Raw genomic sequence first — 14,653 nt, 5'->3', positions numbered from 1 at the left:
ACGGGACATGTTGGGGGCTAGGACAACCTGGGGTGGCACCTTGGGGATGGGGTAGGTGTTACCTTGGGGATGGGGTAGGTGACACCTTGGGGATAGCATAGGTGGCACCTTGAGGATGGGGTAGGTGGCACCTTGGGGATGGGGTAGGTGGCACCTTGGGGATGGGGTAGGGGACACCTTGGGGATGTGGCACTTCGGGGATGGGGGATGTGTGCCCTGCGCTTTGGGCTATCACAACTGATGTCAAGAGGTGGTGACACCTGGCTTTGGGACTGTGACACTGTGGGGTCCTGACCCGTGTCCTCTCCCTCTGCAGAGGTCCAGTGTCCCCCGCCTGAAAAACGCAAGCGCCGTTCCCTGCAGCTCATCGAGGAAAAAGGCACCAAGAGTAGGTGGCACTGGGAGTGTCCCATGTCCCCAAGAACACCGGAATGTCCTGTGCCCCTGGGGATACCGGATTGTCCCATGTCTCTGAAGATGCCAAAGTGTCCCCTGAGGGACACCAGAGCATCTCATGTCCCAGCCAACACCAGAGCATCCCATATCCCAGTGAATACCAGTGTCCCATATCCCTGTGGGACATCAGTGTGTCCCATGTCCCCGGTGATACCACAGCATCCCATATCCCAAAGGACACTGGAGCATCCCATGTCCCTGGTGGCCCTCAGGGGGCTTTGGGACTTGGTGCCAGTTGGGTTCTTTGGTGTTGGCAGTGGCTCAGTACACGGACAAGGTGCTGCGCAAGTGTTGCGAGGACGGCATGAAGGAGAACCCCATGGGTCACAGCTGCGAGCATCGGACCAACTACATCCAGGATGGAGAAGCCTGCATCCGGGCCTTCCTCGACTGCTGCAACCACATCAAGGGCATCCGCGACCAGAAGCAACGCGAGCTCCACCTCGAGCTGGCTCGAAGCAAGTACTGGGCAATGGTGGGGTGATGGTGAGGTTGGAAGTTGGGCAAAGCTTGGATGAAGCTTGGGTAAAGCTTGGGCGAAGCTTGGGCAAAGCTTGGATGAAGCTTGGGCGAAGCTTGGGTGAAGCTTGGATGAATTTTGGGCGAAGCTTGGATGAAGCTTGGATGAAGCTTGGGCGAAGCTTGGATGAAGCTTAGATGAAGCTTGGGTGAAGCTTGGGCAAAGCTTGGATGAAACTTGGATGAAGCTTGGGCGAAGTTTGGGTGAAGCTTGGGCAAAGCTTGGGTGAAGCTTGGGAGAAGCTTCGGTGAAGCTTGGGTGAAGGTCAGGTGAACCTCAGGCGTTGCGTGCGCTATCCCTGGGCGGCACTTGGATGAATTTTGGGCAATGCTTGGGTGAAAGTTGGGTGATGCATGGGCAAAACAAGGGTGATGCTTGGATGATGCTGGCGTGCTACTGGCTCCACCCAGGGGTTGGGCCCCTGAGGCCATGGTCGAGAGGGAGAGAGATGCTGCCACCCCCAGGTGAGGTGGACGATGGCTTCCTGGCTGATGAGGACATCACCTCACGGAGCCTCATTTTGGGCAATGCTTGGGTGAAAGTTGGGTGATGCATGGGCAAAACAAGGGTGATGCTTGGATGATGCTGGCGTGCTACTGGCTCCACCCAGGGGTTGGGCCCCTGAGGCCATGGTCGAGAGGGAGAGAGATGCTGCCACCCCCAGGTGAGGTGGACGATGGCTTCCTGGCTGATGAGGACATCACCTCACGGAGCCTCTTCCCGGAGAGCTGGCTGTGGGAGGTGGAGCAGCTGACAGAGCAGCCCAATGAGCTGGGGTGAGCCCTGTCCCCTTGTCCCACTGCCCCTCCACCCCATGGCTCAACTTGGGGATCATTACCTCCTCCTTCTCCACCTCTGGACATTGCCTTGCCCAGCCTGGAGACCAGCTATGATCCCCCCAACTCCAGACAAGGGCCACCTTAGACCCCCTAGTGCTGCCTCGGGACCAGCTATGTCACCTTGGTCCAACACAGGGGCCCTGGTCTAGCTTGGGGACCATCTATAACCCCTCCTACTCCAGCTTGGTGGCTGGTTGCACCTCCCTAAGCCTGACTTGGGGACTGCTCATGACCCTCTTGGTCATTCTCATCCTCTCCAGAATCTCCACAAAGACTCTGCCTGTGTACCTGAAGGACTCCATCACCACGTGGGAAGTCCTGGCTGTCAGCCTCTCACAGACCAAGGGTATGTGATGGAGTAGGAAGGTGTCCCTGGGGATCAAAGGATTCCCCCAAACCTGGGGCGTGGTCCCTGGGACTTGAAGGGTTCCCTAAAGTCTGGTGGGTTTCCTTGGAGTTTGAGGGATCTCCAAAATCTTAGAGGGATGCATACAACTGGAGAGGTGCCCCAAACTTTGGGGACGTCCCCCAAAGCTTGGTGGCCATCCTTGGGACTTGAGGGATCATCTATGCCTTGGGAGGACCCCATGGGACTTGAGGGATCTTCTAAGCCTTGAGAGGACCCCATGGGACTTGAGGGAACTCGTAAGCCTTGAGAGGACTCCATGGGATGTGAGGGATCTTCTAAGCCTTGAGAAGACCCCATGGGATGTAAGAGATCCCAAAAGCCTTGGGAGGACCCCATGGGACTTGAGGGATCCCAAAAGACTTGGAGATGTCCTTGGGACATGAGGAGCCCAGAAGGCCCATAAGCCTGAACCCCATGTCCCTGGGGGCCACCCCACAGGGCTGTGCGTGGCTGACCCCTACGAGATCACGGTGATGAAGGAGTTCTTCATCGACTTGCGCTTGCCCTACTCTGTGGTGAGGAATGAGCAGGTGGAGATCCGTGCCATCCTCTACAACTACTGGACGCACGAAATCACGGTAGGCAGAGGACCTACGGCCAGGCTTCTGGGGGGTCTGTGGCCACCTGAACACCACAGCCAACCTCTCTGTGGCCACCTGAACCCCATGGCCAACATCTCGGTGCCTTGCAGGTGCGTGTGGAGCTGATGCACAACCCAGCCCTGTGCAGCGCCTCCACCTCCAAGGAGCGCTACCAGCAGATCCTCAAGCTGAAACCCCAGTCATCGTGGGCCGTGCCCTTTGTCATCGTGCCCTTGCAACTGGGGCTCCATGACATCGAGGTGAAGGCAGCTGTCCGGGGCAGCTTCATGTCTGATGGTGTCAAGAAGAAGCTGAAAGTTGTGGTGAGTGGCCATGGCTGCTCATGGCATCTCTACCACGTGGTGCCACCTCCATCCCTGAAATGTCCCCAGTATGGTGTCCCTGTGACATCCCTGTCTCCACTTTCATCCTGGTGTTGGTACCCAGGGATGAAGGTTTCTCCCCCCAGGATGCTCAGGTGCGGTCTTCTGGGGCTCTCCCAGTTTGTCCCATGGCCTGGGGGTGCTAGTTTACACTGGGACACCTTTCCTGGACAACCCAGAGAGGTTGGGAAGGGGTGGGGGGGTGGACACACGGACACAAAACCAGCCCAACCTTTAGTGTTGGACTCTCACCTCTGCAGCCTGAAGGGATGAGGTTGGAGAAGACGGTGAAGATAATTGAGCTGGACCCGACGACTAAGGGAATCAGTGAGTGGCCCTGGCTGGTCTTGGGGATGTCTCAGCCCCATGGGGATGTCCCACTGAGGGAAGGATCTGGGGCACCTCAGGGGACGAGGGAAGTCCCACTGTGGGTCTGGGGGCATCTTGGGGGATGAAGGATGTACCACCAAGGGTAGGGCTGGGGCATCTTGGAGGACAAGGGGCGTTCTGCTATGGAGCTGGGGCATCTCAGGGAATGAGGCATGTCCTGCTGCAGATGTGGGGGAGGGCTTGGTCACCTCAGGATTGGGGTGGGGGGGGGCATGAAGGATTTGGGGTGACCCGTCTCCATCCTGACCTCCCTGCCCCACAGATGGTGTACAGGAAGAGAAGGTGAAGGCAGCAAACCTCTCTGACATTGTCCCCAACACTGAGTCGGAGACCAAAGTCAACATCCAAGGTGAAAGCAAGGGAAGGGACAGATGTGGGGACGAGCTGGGAGGGGGCGGGACACTCCTGGCTTGACGTCTCCCCTTCTTCTGGTCCAGGCAACCCTGTGTCCCTCATGGTGGAGAAAGCCATCGACGGGGAGAAGCTAAAGCACCTCATCGTGACACCATCGGGCTGCGGGGAGCAGAACATGATCTCCATGACGCCCACCGTCATTGCCGTCCACTACCTGGACAGCACATTGCAGTGGGAAAGCATGGGGCTTGACCGCCGCAGTGTGGCCATTGCCTTGATTAAAAAGGGTAGGAGCATCCCCCAAAGGGTGGGACCATCCCCTGGTTCCATCCCCTGGTTTCCTCCCTTGGGGGAGGCAAAATGTCACCATCATCTAAGGTGCTGGAGAAACCTGCACCTTTGAAGAAGACATGGGTTGGGTGCTACCAGTTTGGGGATTTCTAGAGCTACTGGTTTGCACTAGAATGTGCTCCGGAGTGGGTTGGTAGCCCGAAGCTACCTTAGCTTGGTTGGGTGCTCCTCCTGTTGGCTGGAGGGCATTGGTGGCCTGAGGCCACCCTTGTGTTGACCAACCACCGCCTCCTCTCCAGGTTACACCCAACAACTTGCTTTCCGGAAGCACGACAGCTCCTACGCCGCCTTCAAGGACCGCCCAGCGAGCACCTGGTGAGGGACATGTTGCCACCACCATGCAGGTCTGGGGGACAGGGTTGAACATGACACTAAGGTCCTCCTGTCCCCAGGTTGACAGCCTATGTGGCCAAAGTCTTTGCCATGGCCATCAAGCTGGTAGACATTGAGCCCGAGGTGATTTGTGGTGCCGTGAAATGGCTCATCCTGGAGAAGCAGAAGCCAGATGGGATTTTCCAAGAAGATGCTCCTGTCATCCATAAGGAGATGGTGGTATGGAGGGGGGATCCAAACCCTCTCCCTGCTGGTGGCCAAAGCCCTGTTGGCTCAAGGACGGGCTTTTGGAATGAGCTGTGGGGAAAGGACTATGTTCAGTGGTGGGGATGAGTGTTGGGTGGGCAGATCTTGCTGTGACCACCACCATCCCAAGATTTCCCTCCATTTTGTCATGCAGGGAGGTTACCAGGGGGCCGAGCCCGAGGTGTCACTGACAGCCTTTGTCCTCATCGCGCTGCAGGAAGCCCGGGAGATCTGCAAGGACCATGTCAACGTGAGTGGCCCAGTCCTTAACCCCATGTGGGGAGAGGGGGGACATCTGGCATCTGTCACATAGAAGGACAGTGCTTCAAGATGAGGTGCCCAACCCTTAGAGTGGCCACCTGAGGATCCAAACTTACCATCCTTTCTGTCCAGAGCTTGGACGGGAGCATCACCAAAGCCACCGAATACCTTTCCCGGAGGTACCAGTCCCTGGCCCGACCCTACACAGTGGCCCTGACCTCCTATGCCTTGGCCCTGGCAGGGAAACTCAAAAACGAGAAAGTTCTCATGAAGTTCTCCAAAGGTGACGTCTCACCAGAGGGGATCAAACTGGGGTTGGGGGTAATTATGGGCTACCTGGTGGGGGGAGAAATCATCTCTAGAGGGTGCTGAGGGACCGATGTCACCCCAGAGGGAAAACGCTGGGAGGAACGCAACGCCCATACCTACAACATCGAGGGGACGTCCTACGCGTTGCTGGCCTTACTGCAAATGGAGAAGCTGGAGCTGACAGGCCCGGTCGTCCGCTGGCTTACCCAGCAGAACTACTTCGGTGGTGGCTATGGATCCACTCAGGTGGGCTACAGAACCCCCCTGGCACCCATGGGTGCTGTCCTGGCACCCGCTGCCATGGGGGAAGGGAATGGGAAGATAAGGGTTGAGGGCTTCGTTGGGGGTTGAGGGGTCACCTTGTGGCCCTGGGGACTCCATGACATGTCTCTTGGGGGACACCTCTGGTCCCATGGGACCCCAAAGGCATTGGGGGACCCCTCAGGGTTTGGGGGTCATCTCAGGGCCCTTGGGAGCCCAAGGGACATGGCATGTCCTTGGGGAATGACCCTGGTCCCATGGGATCTCAAGGGCTTTAGAAAACCCAAAAGTCCTGTCCTTGGGGGACACCCTAGTCCCTGGGGACACCTCCAGACCCTGGGGATCCTCAGGGACATGTCCTGTCCCTGGGGGACACCTCTGCTGCATAAGACCCCCAAGGGCTATGTCCCAGGTGATATCAGGTGGCCCCAGAATTTGGGGTCACCCTGGGCTCAGGGCCACCCAGGGGGCTTTGGGGATGCTCCAGATGGTGTCCCCAAGCGCCAGTGACACAGGTGTCCCTGCAGGCCACCATCCTGGTATTCCAAGCATTGGCCCAGTACCAGGTAGCCACCCCGCGGCAACTTGAGCTCAACCTCGACGTGTCGGTGCTACTGCCGCGCCGTGCCAGCGCCGTCACCTACCGCATCGAGAACAGCAATGCCCTGGTGACACGCTCCACCGAGGTACCGGCACCCTTGTCACCATTGTCACCGTCACCATTCAGGACCATGGGGGTGCAGCACTGCTGTTGCTGTCCACGGGATGTCCCAGGACAACCTTGTCCCCTCGCTATGGCCTTGGGTGTCCCTGTCCCTTCCATGTCCCCTCCCTGTCCCCTCTCTGTCCTTCCAAGGCTTGAGATGTCCCTGCCATGTCCCTCCACATCCCAGGCTGATCTTGTCCCTTCCCTGGAATGTCCCTGTCCCCTTCATGTCCGTCCATGTCCTCTGATTTCCTTGTCCCTTCCATGTCCTGGAATGTTGCTGTCCCTTCTACACCCCCTCCATGACCCAGGATGCCCCATCCCTTCCATGTCCCTCCCAGGGGATGTCCCCATCCCTCCCCAATGTCCCCTCTCCCCGCAGACCAAACTGAACGAGGACTTCACAGTGAAAGCTGAGGGCACGGGCAAGGGGACGATGACAGTGGTGACCGTCTACAACGCCAAGGTCCCCGAAAAGGAAAACAAGTGTGACAACTTTGACCTGCAAGTGAATGTGGAGGACGTGAAGATAGGTGAGCCCCCCACATGTCCCCTCACCCCTTGTCCTCCCCATGTCCTCTATGTGTGCCCTCCGTGGCACCCCATGTCCCCTTCGATGTACCCTCATTTTCCCCATGTCCCCCCACAGGCAAGGAACAGGACTTCGCCATCCGCTCCATCAAGATCACCATCTGTACCAGGTAGGACAGGCTGGGGACGTTGGGGACATCAGGAACGTTGGAGATAGGGAGGGGAATGGGGATATTGGGGACAGGGACATCAGGGATGGGGATACTGGGGACAATAGGGAAGTTTGGGACAGGCAGGTGGCCTCAGCCCTATCCCCACAGGTACCTGAGCAACATAGATGCCACCATGTCCATCCTGGATGTCTCCATGCTCACAGGCTTCATGCCCGACCTCCAGGACCTGAAGAGAGTGAGTGTGGGGACATGGGGACAGGGGGACCCGGGGGAGACATGGGACCTTGCATCTTTGAGCCATCACATCCCACTGTGTCCCCACATCCATGTGTGTCCCCCATGTCCTTGTGTCCCCACATCCCCTGTGTGTCACTATCTCCCCATATTCCCCCTGTGCCACCGCATCCCTGTGTCCCCTCCACAGCCATGTGTCCCTGTGTCCCCGTGTCCCCTGGTGTCACTGTCCCTGCGTCCCCACATCTCCACAAGTCCCCTGCAGACTGCCATGGCCACGTGTCCCATGTGGCCAGCGTCACCGTGTCCCTGTGTGCCCGTACATCCCTGTATCCTGATGCGGTTGCGTGCCCCCACGTGTCCCTGCACATCCCTGTGTCCCCTCCACAGCCATGTGTCCCTGTGTCCCCGTGTCCCCTGGTGTCACTGTCCCTGCGTCCCCACATCTCCACAAGTCCCCTGCAGACTGCCATGGCCACGTGTCCCATGTGGCCAGCGTCACCGTGTCCCTGTGTGCCCGTACATCCCTGTATCCTGATGTGGTTGCGTGCCCCCACGTGTCCCTGCGTGTCCTACGTGCCCGGTGTCACTGTGTCCCTGTCCCCAGCTCACGGATGGGGTGGACAGGTACATCTCCAAGTTTGAGATCGACCAAGCACAGGAGGACCGCAGCAACATCGTCATCTACCTCGACAAGGTGGGGACATGGGGGACATGAGGGACGTGGGGATGGGGACAGGGACAAGATGGGACAGGGATGGGGACAAGATGGGACAGGGATGGGGACAGGGACAAGATGGGATGGGGATGGAGACATGATGGGACAGGGATGGGGACAAGATGGGACAGGGATGGTGACATGATGGGACAGGGATGGGGACAGGGACAAGATGGGACAGGGATGGGGACATGATAGGACAGGGAAGGGGACAGGGACAAGATGGGACAGGGACGGGGACATGATGGGACAGGACAAGATGGGACAGGGATGGGGACATGATGGGACAGGGTGGGGACAGGGACAAGGATGGGCATAGGATGGAATTGGGGACATGGGCAGGGACAAGATGGGGACAGGGATGAGGATGAAGCTGGGGACATGGGTGGGGTTGGGGACACGGATGGGGACTGGGAAGGAAGTTGGGGACATGGCTGGGGACAGAGGTGGGGACAGGAAAAGGGTCTCAGAGGTGGGGACAAGGACAGGGACAGGTCCAGCTCATGGATAGGGACAGCATGGGGACATGGTTGGGGACAGGGCCAGGCCGGGGGTTGGAGCGCTGACTCCCAGGCTGGCTGACTGCCATCCCCACGTCCCCGTGTCCCCGTGTCCCCGTCCCCAGATCTCACACAGGGCCGAGGAGTGTTTCTCCTTCAAGGCCCACCAGCGATTCCGGGTGGGTTTGATCCAGCCCGCGGCCGTCACCGTCTACAGCTACTACAAGATCGGTGCGCCCCGTGTCCCCTTGTGTCACCCTCAGGTCCCCTCCGTCCCCACGCTCTCCTCTGTGCCCTCTGCTTCCACAAAGTCCCCTCTGTGTCCTCCCTCTGTGTCCCCTCCTGTCCCTTTGTCCCACCATGTCCCTGCTGATCTTCTCCCCGTGCCTATGTCCCCCACTGTGTCCCCATGTCCTCTTGCATCCCCCTCCATGTCACTGCTCTGTCCCTATGTCTCCCATTGGTCCATTCTCGCTGTGTGTGTCCCCCACCTCATGTCCCCTCATGTCCCCATGTCCCCTCATGTCCCTGTGTCCCCTCGTGTCCCCGTGTCCCTGCAGATGACCGCTGCACCCGCTTCTACCATCCGGACAAGAACAACGGGCAACTGAGCAAGATCTGCTATGGGGAAGTGTGCCGCTGCGCTGAAGGTGATGTGGGGACACGGAGACATGGGGACAGACTGGGGTCAACACCCCTACCATGATGGGACACATCATGGCCGTGATGGGAAACATCATGGCTGTGATGGGCCATGTCATGGCTGTGATGGGCCACGTCATGGCCATGACGGGCCACGTCATGACCGTAATGGGCCACATCATGGCTGTGATGGGACGTGTCATGGCTGTGATGGGACGCGTCATGGTTGTGATGGGACGTGTCATGGTCACGATGGGCCACATCATGGCTGTGATGGGACGTGTCATGGCTGTAATGGGATGTGTCATGGTCACGATGGGACGTGTCATGGCTGTGATGGGACGCGTCATTGCCGTGATGGGACGTGTCATGGTCGTGATGGGCCACGTCATGGTCGCGACGGGCTACGTCATGGACATGATGGGACAGGTCATGGCCATGATGGGCCATGTCATTGACAAGATGGGTTGTGTCATGGCTGTGATGGAGTCATGTCCCTGCTATGGTGGACATGTCTCTGCTATGGTGGGACGTGTCACTCCCACAATGGACCTTGTCATGGCTGTGTCCCCATGTCCCTGCAGAAAACTGCTTCATGCGGCACAAGAAAGACGCTGCCATCACCGTCAACCAACGCATCGAGCGTGCCTGCGAGCCAGGAGTTGACTACGGTGGGACGTGGGGGACGTGGGGTGATGGGACATGGGGGACGGGGGGGTCATGGGGGGAGTCAGGGCACAAAGAGGGGACTTAAAGGATCTGGATGGGGACATGAAGGGCCATAGAAGAACGTGGGGGACATGAAGGGCCATAGAAGAACATGAGGGACATGGAGAGACAGGAGGGGACAGAGGGACAAGAAGGACAGGGGGGGCTGTAGAGGGACATGGGGAGGAAAGAAGGGGACAGAGGTGCCCCCCACATGCTGGGGGGCCACCCTGGAGTGGGGGTGCTGTCTAGGGGTGAGGGTGACACGGTGACTTCCCCCTCCCCAGTGTACAAGGTGAAGCTGGTGGCAATGGAGCAGTTGCCGTCCCATGACAACTACATCATGACCATCCTCTCCGTCATCAAGATGGGTACGAGCACCCCAGGGGTGGGGGACAAGGCCACCCTGAGGGACATGGTGGGGGTCACCTAGGGCTGGGGACAGACAGGGGCAAGGACATCCAAGGGGGCTTGGTGTCACAAGGGTGGCTTGGGGACTCCCAGGTGGGTTGGCGTGATCCAAGGGTGCTGGGGACACCCATTGGGAAGGGACACCCAGGTGGGTTGGTGTCACCCAAGGGTGCTGGGGACACCCATTGGGAAGGGACACCCAGGTGGGTTGGTGTCACCCAAGGGTGCTGGGGACACCCATGAGAGCTGGTGTCTCCCAGGTGGGGTGGAGCCACCCAAGGGTGCTGGGGAAAGCAGGAGGGAACCGGTGTCACCCATGGCTGATGACACCAGTGGGGTGGTGTCACCAAGGATGCCAGTGGCTCCTTGGGGACCGAGAGTCCCCATTGTGGGACACAGCAAAGTGGGTCTCCCCATTGTGCTGGGGTGGAGGTGACGTCACCTATGTGTCCTCCCCTGGGACAGGCACTGATGAGGACCCAGCAGGAAGCAACCGGACCTTCGTGAGCCACCAGCAGTGCCGAGATGCCCTGAAGCTCCAGATCGGCCAGGACTACCTGCTCTGGGGGCTGGCCACTGACCTGTGGGTCACCGGCGGCCGGTAGGGACAGAGTTGTGCACCCCATTGTCCATCCCCATGTGTGTCCCCCCTGGGGTACCACACCCTTCTGACCCATGTCCCCTCTTGTCCCCTCGTTGTCTCCAGCTTCTCCTACCTCATCGGCAAGGACACGTGGCTGGAGGCGTGGCCCTCGGAGGCAGCGTGCCAGGACCCTGACCTACAAATCCTCTGCCAGGACTTCATTGAGTTTGCCGAGGCCATGACCATGTTCGGGTGTCCATCCTGAGCCAGTCCCCCCCCACCCATGGGTGCTCCCCACCCTGCTGCCCCCTGTTCCCCTCCCCCACCCCCCTTTTTTTTTGGGTTAAAAAAAAGTCCTTTCTGACAGCCTGGCTCTGAACCTGTGTGGTGGGGGTGTCAGGGGATGTGGGGATGCTGTAGGGGACAATGGGTCATGAGGACACCACAGGGGACAACAGGGTGGTGAGGCCTTTGTAGTTGTCATGGGGACTTTGTAGGGGACAAGTGGGCGGTGGGGACTCCATAGGAGCTGATGGGATCATGGGGACACCATAGGGACAATGGGGACTCTCTAGGTGACAATGAAGTTGTGAGGACCCCACAAGGGACATAGGGACTCCATAAGGGATGATGATGTCATGGAGACTCTTTGTGGATGTGAGGACCTTGTAGGAGATGACAGGGTCATGGGAACACCATAAGGGCCATGGGGACTCTCTAGGGGATGGCAGACGTATGGGGATCCTATAAGGGATGATGGGGACTCCATTGGGCGACAACAGGGTTGTGAAGACTCCATAGGGGACAAAGGAGTTGTGGGGACTCCGTTGGGGTCATGAGGACTCTGTAGGTAACAATGAAGTTGTGAGGACTCTACAGGGGACATAGGGACTCCATGGGGACAGCAGGGCTGTGGAGACTTCATAGGTGTCATGGGGACTTCACAGGTGACAACAGGATGGTGCGGGCTCTATGGGGGACATGGGGACCCCATAGGGGCCAACCAGGTCTCAGAGGTATCACAGGGGACATGGGGACTCCATAGGGGACAATGGAGTTGTGAGGACTCTGTAGGGGTCATGGGGATTCTGTAGGTGACAATGAAGTTGTCAGGACCCTACAGGGGACATGGGGACTCCATAGAGGACAGCAGGGCTGTGGAGACTTCATAGGTGTCATGGGGACTTCACAGGTGACAACAGGATGGTGCGGGCTCTATGGGGGACATGGGGACTCCATAGGGCCCAACCAGGTCTTGGAGGTATCACAGGGGACATGAGGACTCCATAGGTGATGACAGGGCTGTGGGAACCCCATAAGGGATGATGGGGCCTCTGTAGGGGACAACAGGGTGGTGACGGCTCCATAGGAGACCACAGGATCATGGGGACCTAATAGGGAAGGACGGGGTTGGGGGGGTTCCATAGGTGACCACGCATTCTTGTGAACTCCACAGGGGGTCAAGAGGCCCCGTGGGCCATTGGGGACCCTCTGGGCCTCTCTGCGACCACCTGGGCACCTGCGGGACTGTATGGGGCCGTGCTGGGGGCTGGATGAGGCCCTTGGCGCGCAGCGCTCGGCATGTGGTGCTGCGCCGGCATCCAGTGTGCGGCGTTGCGTGGCCCTCGCTGCACGGCGCTGCACGGTGCAGAGTCCTCAGTGCACGGCGCTGCATGGTGCAGAGTCCTCGGTGCACGGCGCCACATGGCCCTCGGTGCAGAGTCCTTGGTGCTCGGCGCTGCATGGTGCTTGGTGCAGAGTCCTCGGTGCATGGTGCTGCACGGTGCTTGGTGCAGAGTCCTCGGTGCACGGTGCTGCACAACCCTCGGTACAGAGTCCTCGGTGCACAGCACCGCATGACCCTCGGTGCAGAGTCCTCATTGCACGGCGCTGCACGGTGCAGAATCCTCAGTGCACAGCGCCACATGGCCCTCGGTGCAGAGTCCTCGGTGCACTGTGCTGCACAGCGCTCGGTGCAGAGTCCTCGGTGCACAGCACCGCATGGCCCTCAGTGCACGGCGCTGTAGGGTGCTCGGTGCAGAGTCCTCGGTGCACAGCGCCACACGGCGCTGCATGGCCCTCGGTGCACGGTGCTGCACGTCGCTTGGTGCACAGCCCTGGGTGCATGGTGCTGGACACCCCTCGGTGCACGGTGCTGCACGCCGCTTGGTGCACAAACTTGGGTGCATGGTGCTGGACACCCCTCGGTGCATGGTGCTGCACGCTACTCGGTGCACGCTGCTGCCCCTTGCTTGGTGCATGACCCTCGGTGCACGGTGCTGCACGCCGCTTGGTGCACAAACTTGGGTGCATGGTGCTGGACACCCCTCAGTGCACGGTGCTGCGCACCGCTGGGTGCACACTGCTGCCCGTTGCTTGGTGCACGACCCTCGGTGCACGGTGCTGGACACCCATGGTGCACAACCCTGGGTGCATGGTGCTGGACACCCCTGGTGCATGGTGCTGCACGCTGCTTGGTGCACAGCCCTGGGTGCATGGTGCTGGACACCCCTCAGTGCACGGTGCTGCGCACCACTGGGTGCATGCTGCTGCCCGTTGCTTGGTGCACAACCCTGGGTGCATGGTGCTGGACACCCCTGGTGCATGGTGCTGCACGCTGCTTGGTGCACAGCCCTGGGTGCATGGTGCTGGACACCCCTCAGTGCACGGTGCTGCGCACCGCTGGGTGCAGGCTGCTGCCCGTTGCTTGGTGCACAACCCTGGGTGCATGGTGCTGGACACCCCTGGTGCATGGTGCTGCACGCTGCTTGGTGCACAGCCCTGGGTGCATGGTGCTGGACACCCCTCAGTGCACGGTGCTGCGCACCGCTGGGTGCAGGCTGCTGCCCGTTGCTTGGTGCACAACCCTGGGTGCATGGTGCTGGACACCCCTCGGTGCACGGTGCTGCACGCCGCTTGGTGCACAAACTTGGGTGCATGGTGCTGGACACCCCTCGGTGCACGGTGCTGCACGCCGCTTGGTGCACAAACTTGGGTGCATGGTGCTGGACACCCCTCGGTGCACGGTGCTGCACGCCGCTTGGTGCACAAACTTGGGTGCGCGCACGGCGCTGGTCGCACGGGCACGCGTGGGCAGGCACAAGCGCGTGCATGCGTGGTGCAAGCGTGCATTTGCACGTCCTCGCGCGCTAGCATGCGTGTGCGTGGTGCAAGCATGGAGCACAAAGGGGGGGGTGTGTGCACAAGCGTGCATGGTGCAAGCGTGCAACAGCACAAGCGCCCATGCATGTGCACAAGCATGTGGGGTGCAAGCGTGCAACAGCACATGCACTCATGCACAAGTGTGCGCGTGCATCGTGCAAGCGTGCAACAGCACAAGTGCCCGTGCACGTGCACAAACGTGTGTGGTGCAAGCGTGCAACAGCACGAGCACCCACGCACATGCACAAGCGTGCGCGGTGCAAACGTGCAACAGCACAAGCGCCCGTACACATGCACAAGCATGCAAGCGTGCAACAGCACAAGCGCCCATGCACAAGTGTGTGCATGCCTGGTGCAAACGTGCAACAGCACAGGCGCCCGTGTGTGTGCACGAGCGTGCATGGTGCAAGCGTGCAACAGCACAAGTGTGTGTGTGCATCGTGCAAGCGTGCAAGAGCACAAGCGCCCGTGCGCGTGCAAAAGCACAGGCGCGTGTGACATAAGCGTGCACGTGCATGGCACAGGCGCGTGTGAACGTGCACACGCGTGTGGGCCGAGGCGCCAGCATGCGGTTGGCTGCATAGTGTCCCCG

At 59.7% G+C, this 14,653-nt stretch overlaps 2 protein-coding genes across 2 annotated transcripts in view; both read left to right on the top strand.

The window, feature by feature from the left end:
* The window catches only part of C3 (complement C3), an 18,970-nt gene extending 7,806 nt beyond the window's left edge, over window positions 1-11,164 (top strand). The window contains exons 16-40 of the mRNA XM_035898429.1: window positions 317-388; window positions 714-914; window positions 1,641-1,752; window positions 2,076-2,161; window positions 2,663-2,802; window positions 2,916-3,128; window positions 3,449-3,515; window positions 3,841-3,927; window positions 4,016-4,219; window positions 4,523-4,598; window positions 4,676-4,835; window positions 5,017-5,112; window positions 5,256-5,406; window positions 5,515-5,678; window positions 6,221-6,379; window positions 6,782-6,932; window positions 7,049-7,100; window positions 7,251-7,338; window positions 7,945-8,034; window positions 8,681-8,786; window positions 9,116-9,205; window positions 9,782-9,868; window positions 10,193-10,276; window positions 10,782-10,917; window positions 11,023-11,164. Coding sequence (XP_035754322.1) covers window positions 317-388; window positions 714-914; window positions 1,641-1,752; window positions 2,076-2,161; window positions 2,663-2,802; window positions 2,916-3,128; window positions 3,449-3,515; window positions 3,841-3,927; window positions 4,016-4,219; window positions 4,523-4,598; window positions 4,676-4,835; window positions 5,017-5,112; window positions 5,256-5,406; window positions 5,515-5,678; window positions 6,221-6,379; window positions 6,782-6,932; window positions 7,049-7,100; window positions 7,251-7,338; window positions 7,945-8,034; window positions 8,681-8,786; window positions 9,116-9,205; window positions 9,782-9,868; window positions 10,193-10,276; window positions 10,782-10,917; window positions 11,023-11,164 — 3,014 coding nt within the window. The remainder of the gene's footprint in view (window positions 1-316; window positions 389-713; window positions 915-1,640; window positions 1,753-2,075; window positions 2,162-2,662; window positions 2,803-2,915; window positions 3,129-3,448; window positions 3,516-3,840; window positions 3,928-4,015; window positions 4,220-4,522; window positions 4,599-4,675; window positions 4,836-5,016; window positions 5,113-5,255; window positions 5,407-5,514; window positions 5,679-6,220; window positions 6,380-6,781; window positions 6,933-7,048; window positions 7,101-7,250; window positions 7,339-7,944; window positions 8,035-8,680; window positions 8,787-9,115; window positions 9,206-9,781; window positions 9,869-10,192; window positions 10,277-10,781; window positions 10,918-11,022) is intronic.
* Window positions 11,165-11,325: 161 nt separating this feature from the next.
* The window catches only part of LOC104129972 (TNF superfamily member 14), a 9,618-nt gene continuing 6,290 nt past the window's right edge, over window positions 11,326-14,653 (top strand). Inside the window, exon 1 of the mRNA XM_009642958.2 lies at window positions 11,326-11,361. Coding sequence (XP_009641253.1) covers window positions 11,326-11,361 — 36 coding nt within the window. The remainder of the gene's footprint in view (window positions 11,362-14,653) is intronic.

This window comes from Egretta garzetta, unplaced genomic scaffold (genome assembly GCF_000687185.1).
Source record: "Egretta garzetta isolate BGI_Z169 unplaced genomic scaffold, ASM68718v1 scaffold677, whole genome shotgun sequence".
In the NCBI taxonomy this organism is placed as follows: Eukaryota; Metazoa; Chordata; class Aves; order Pelecaniformes; family Ardeidae; genus Egretta; species Egretta garzetta.
The sequence above is the reverse complement of the archived record's forward strand: the minus strand, read 5'-3'. Positions and strand labels throughout refer to the sequence as shown.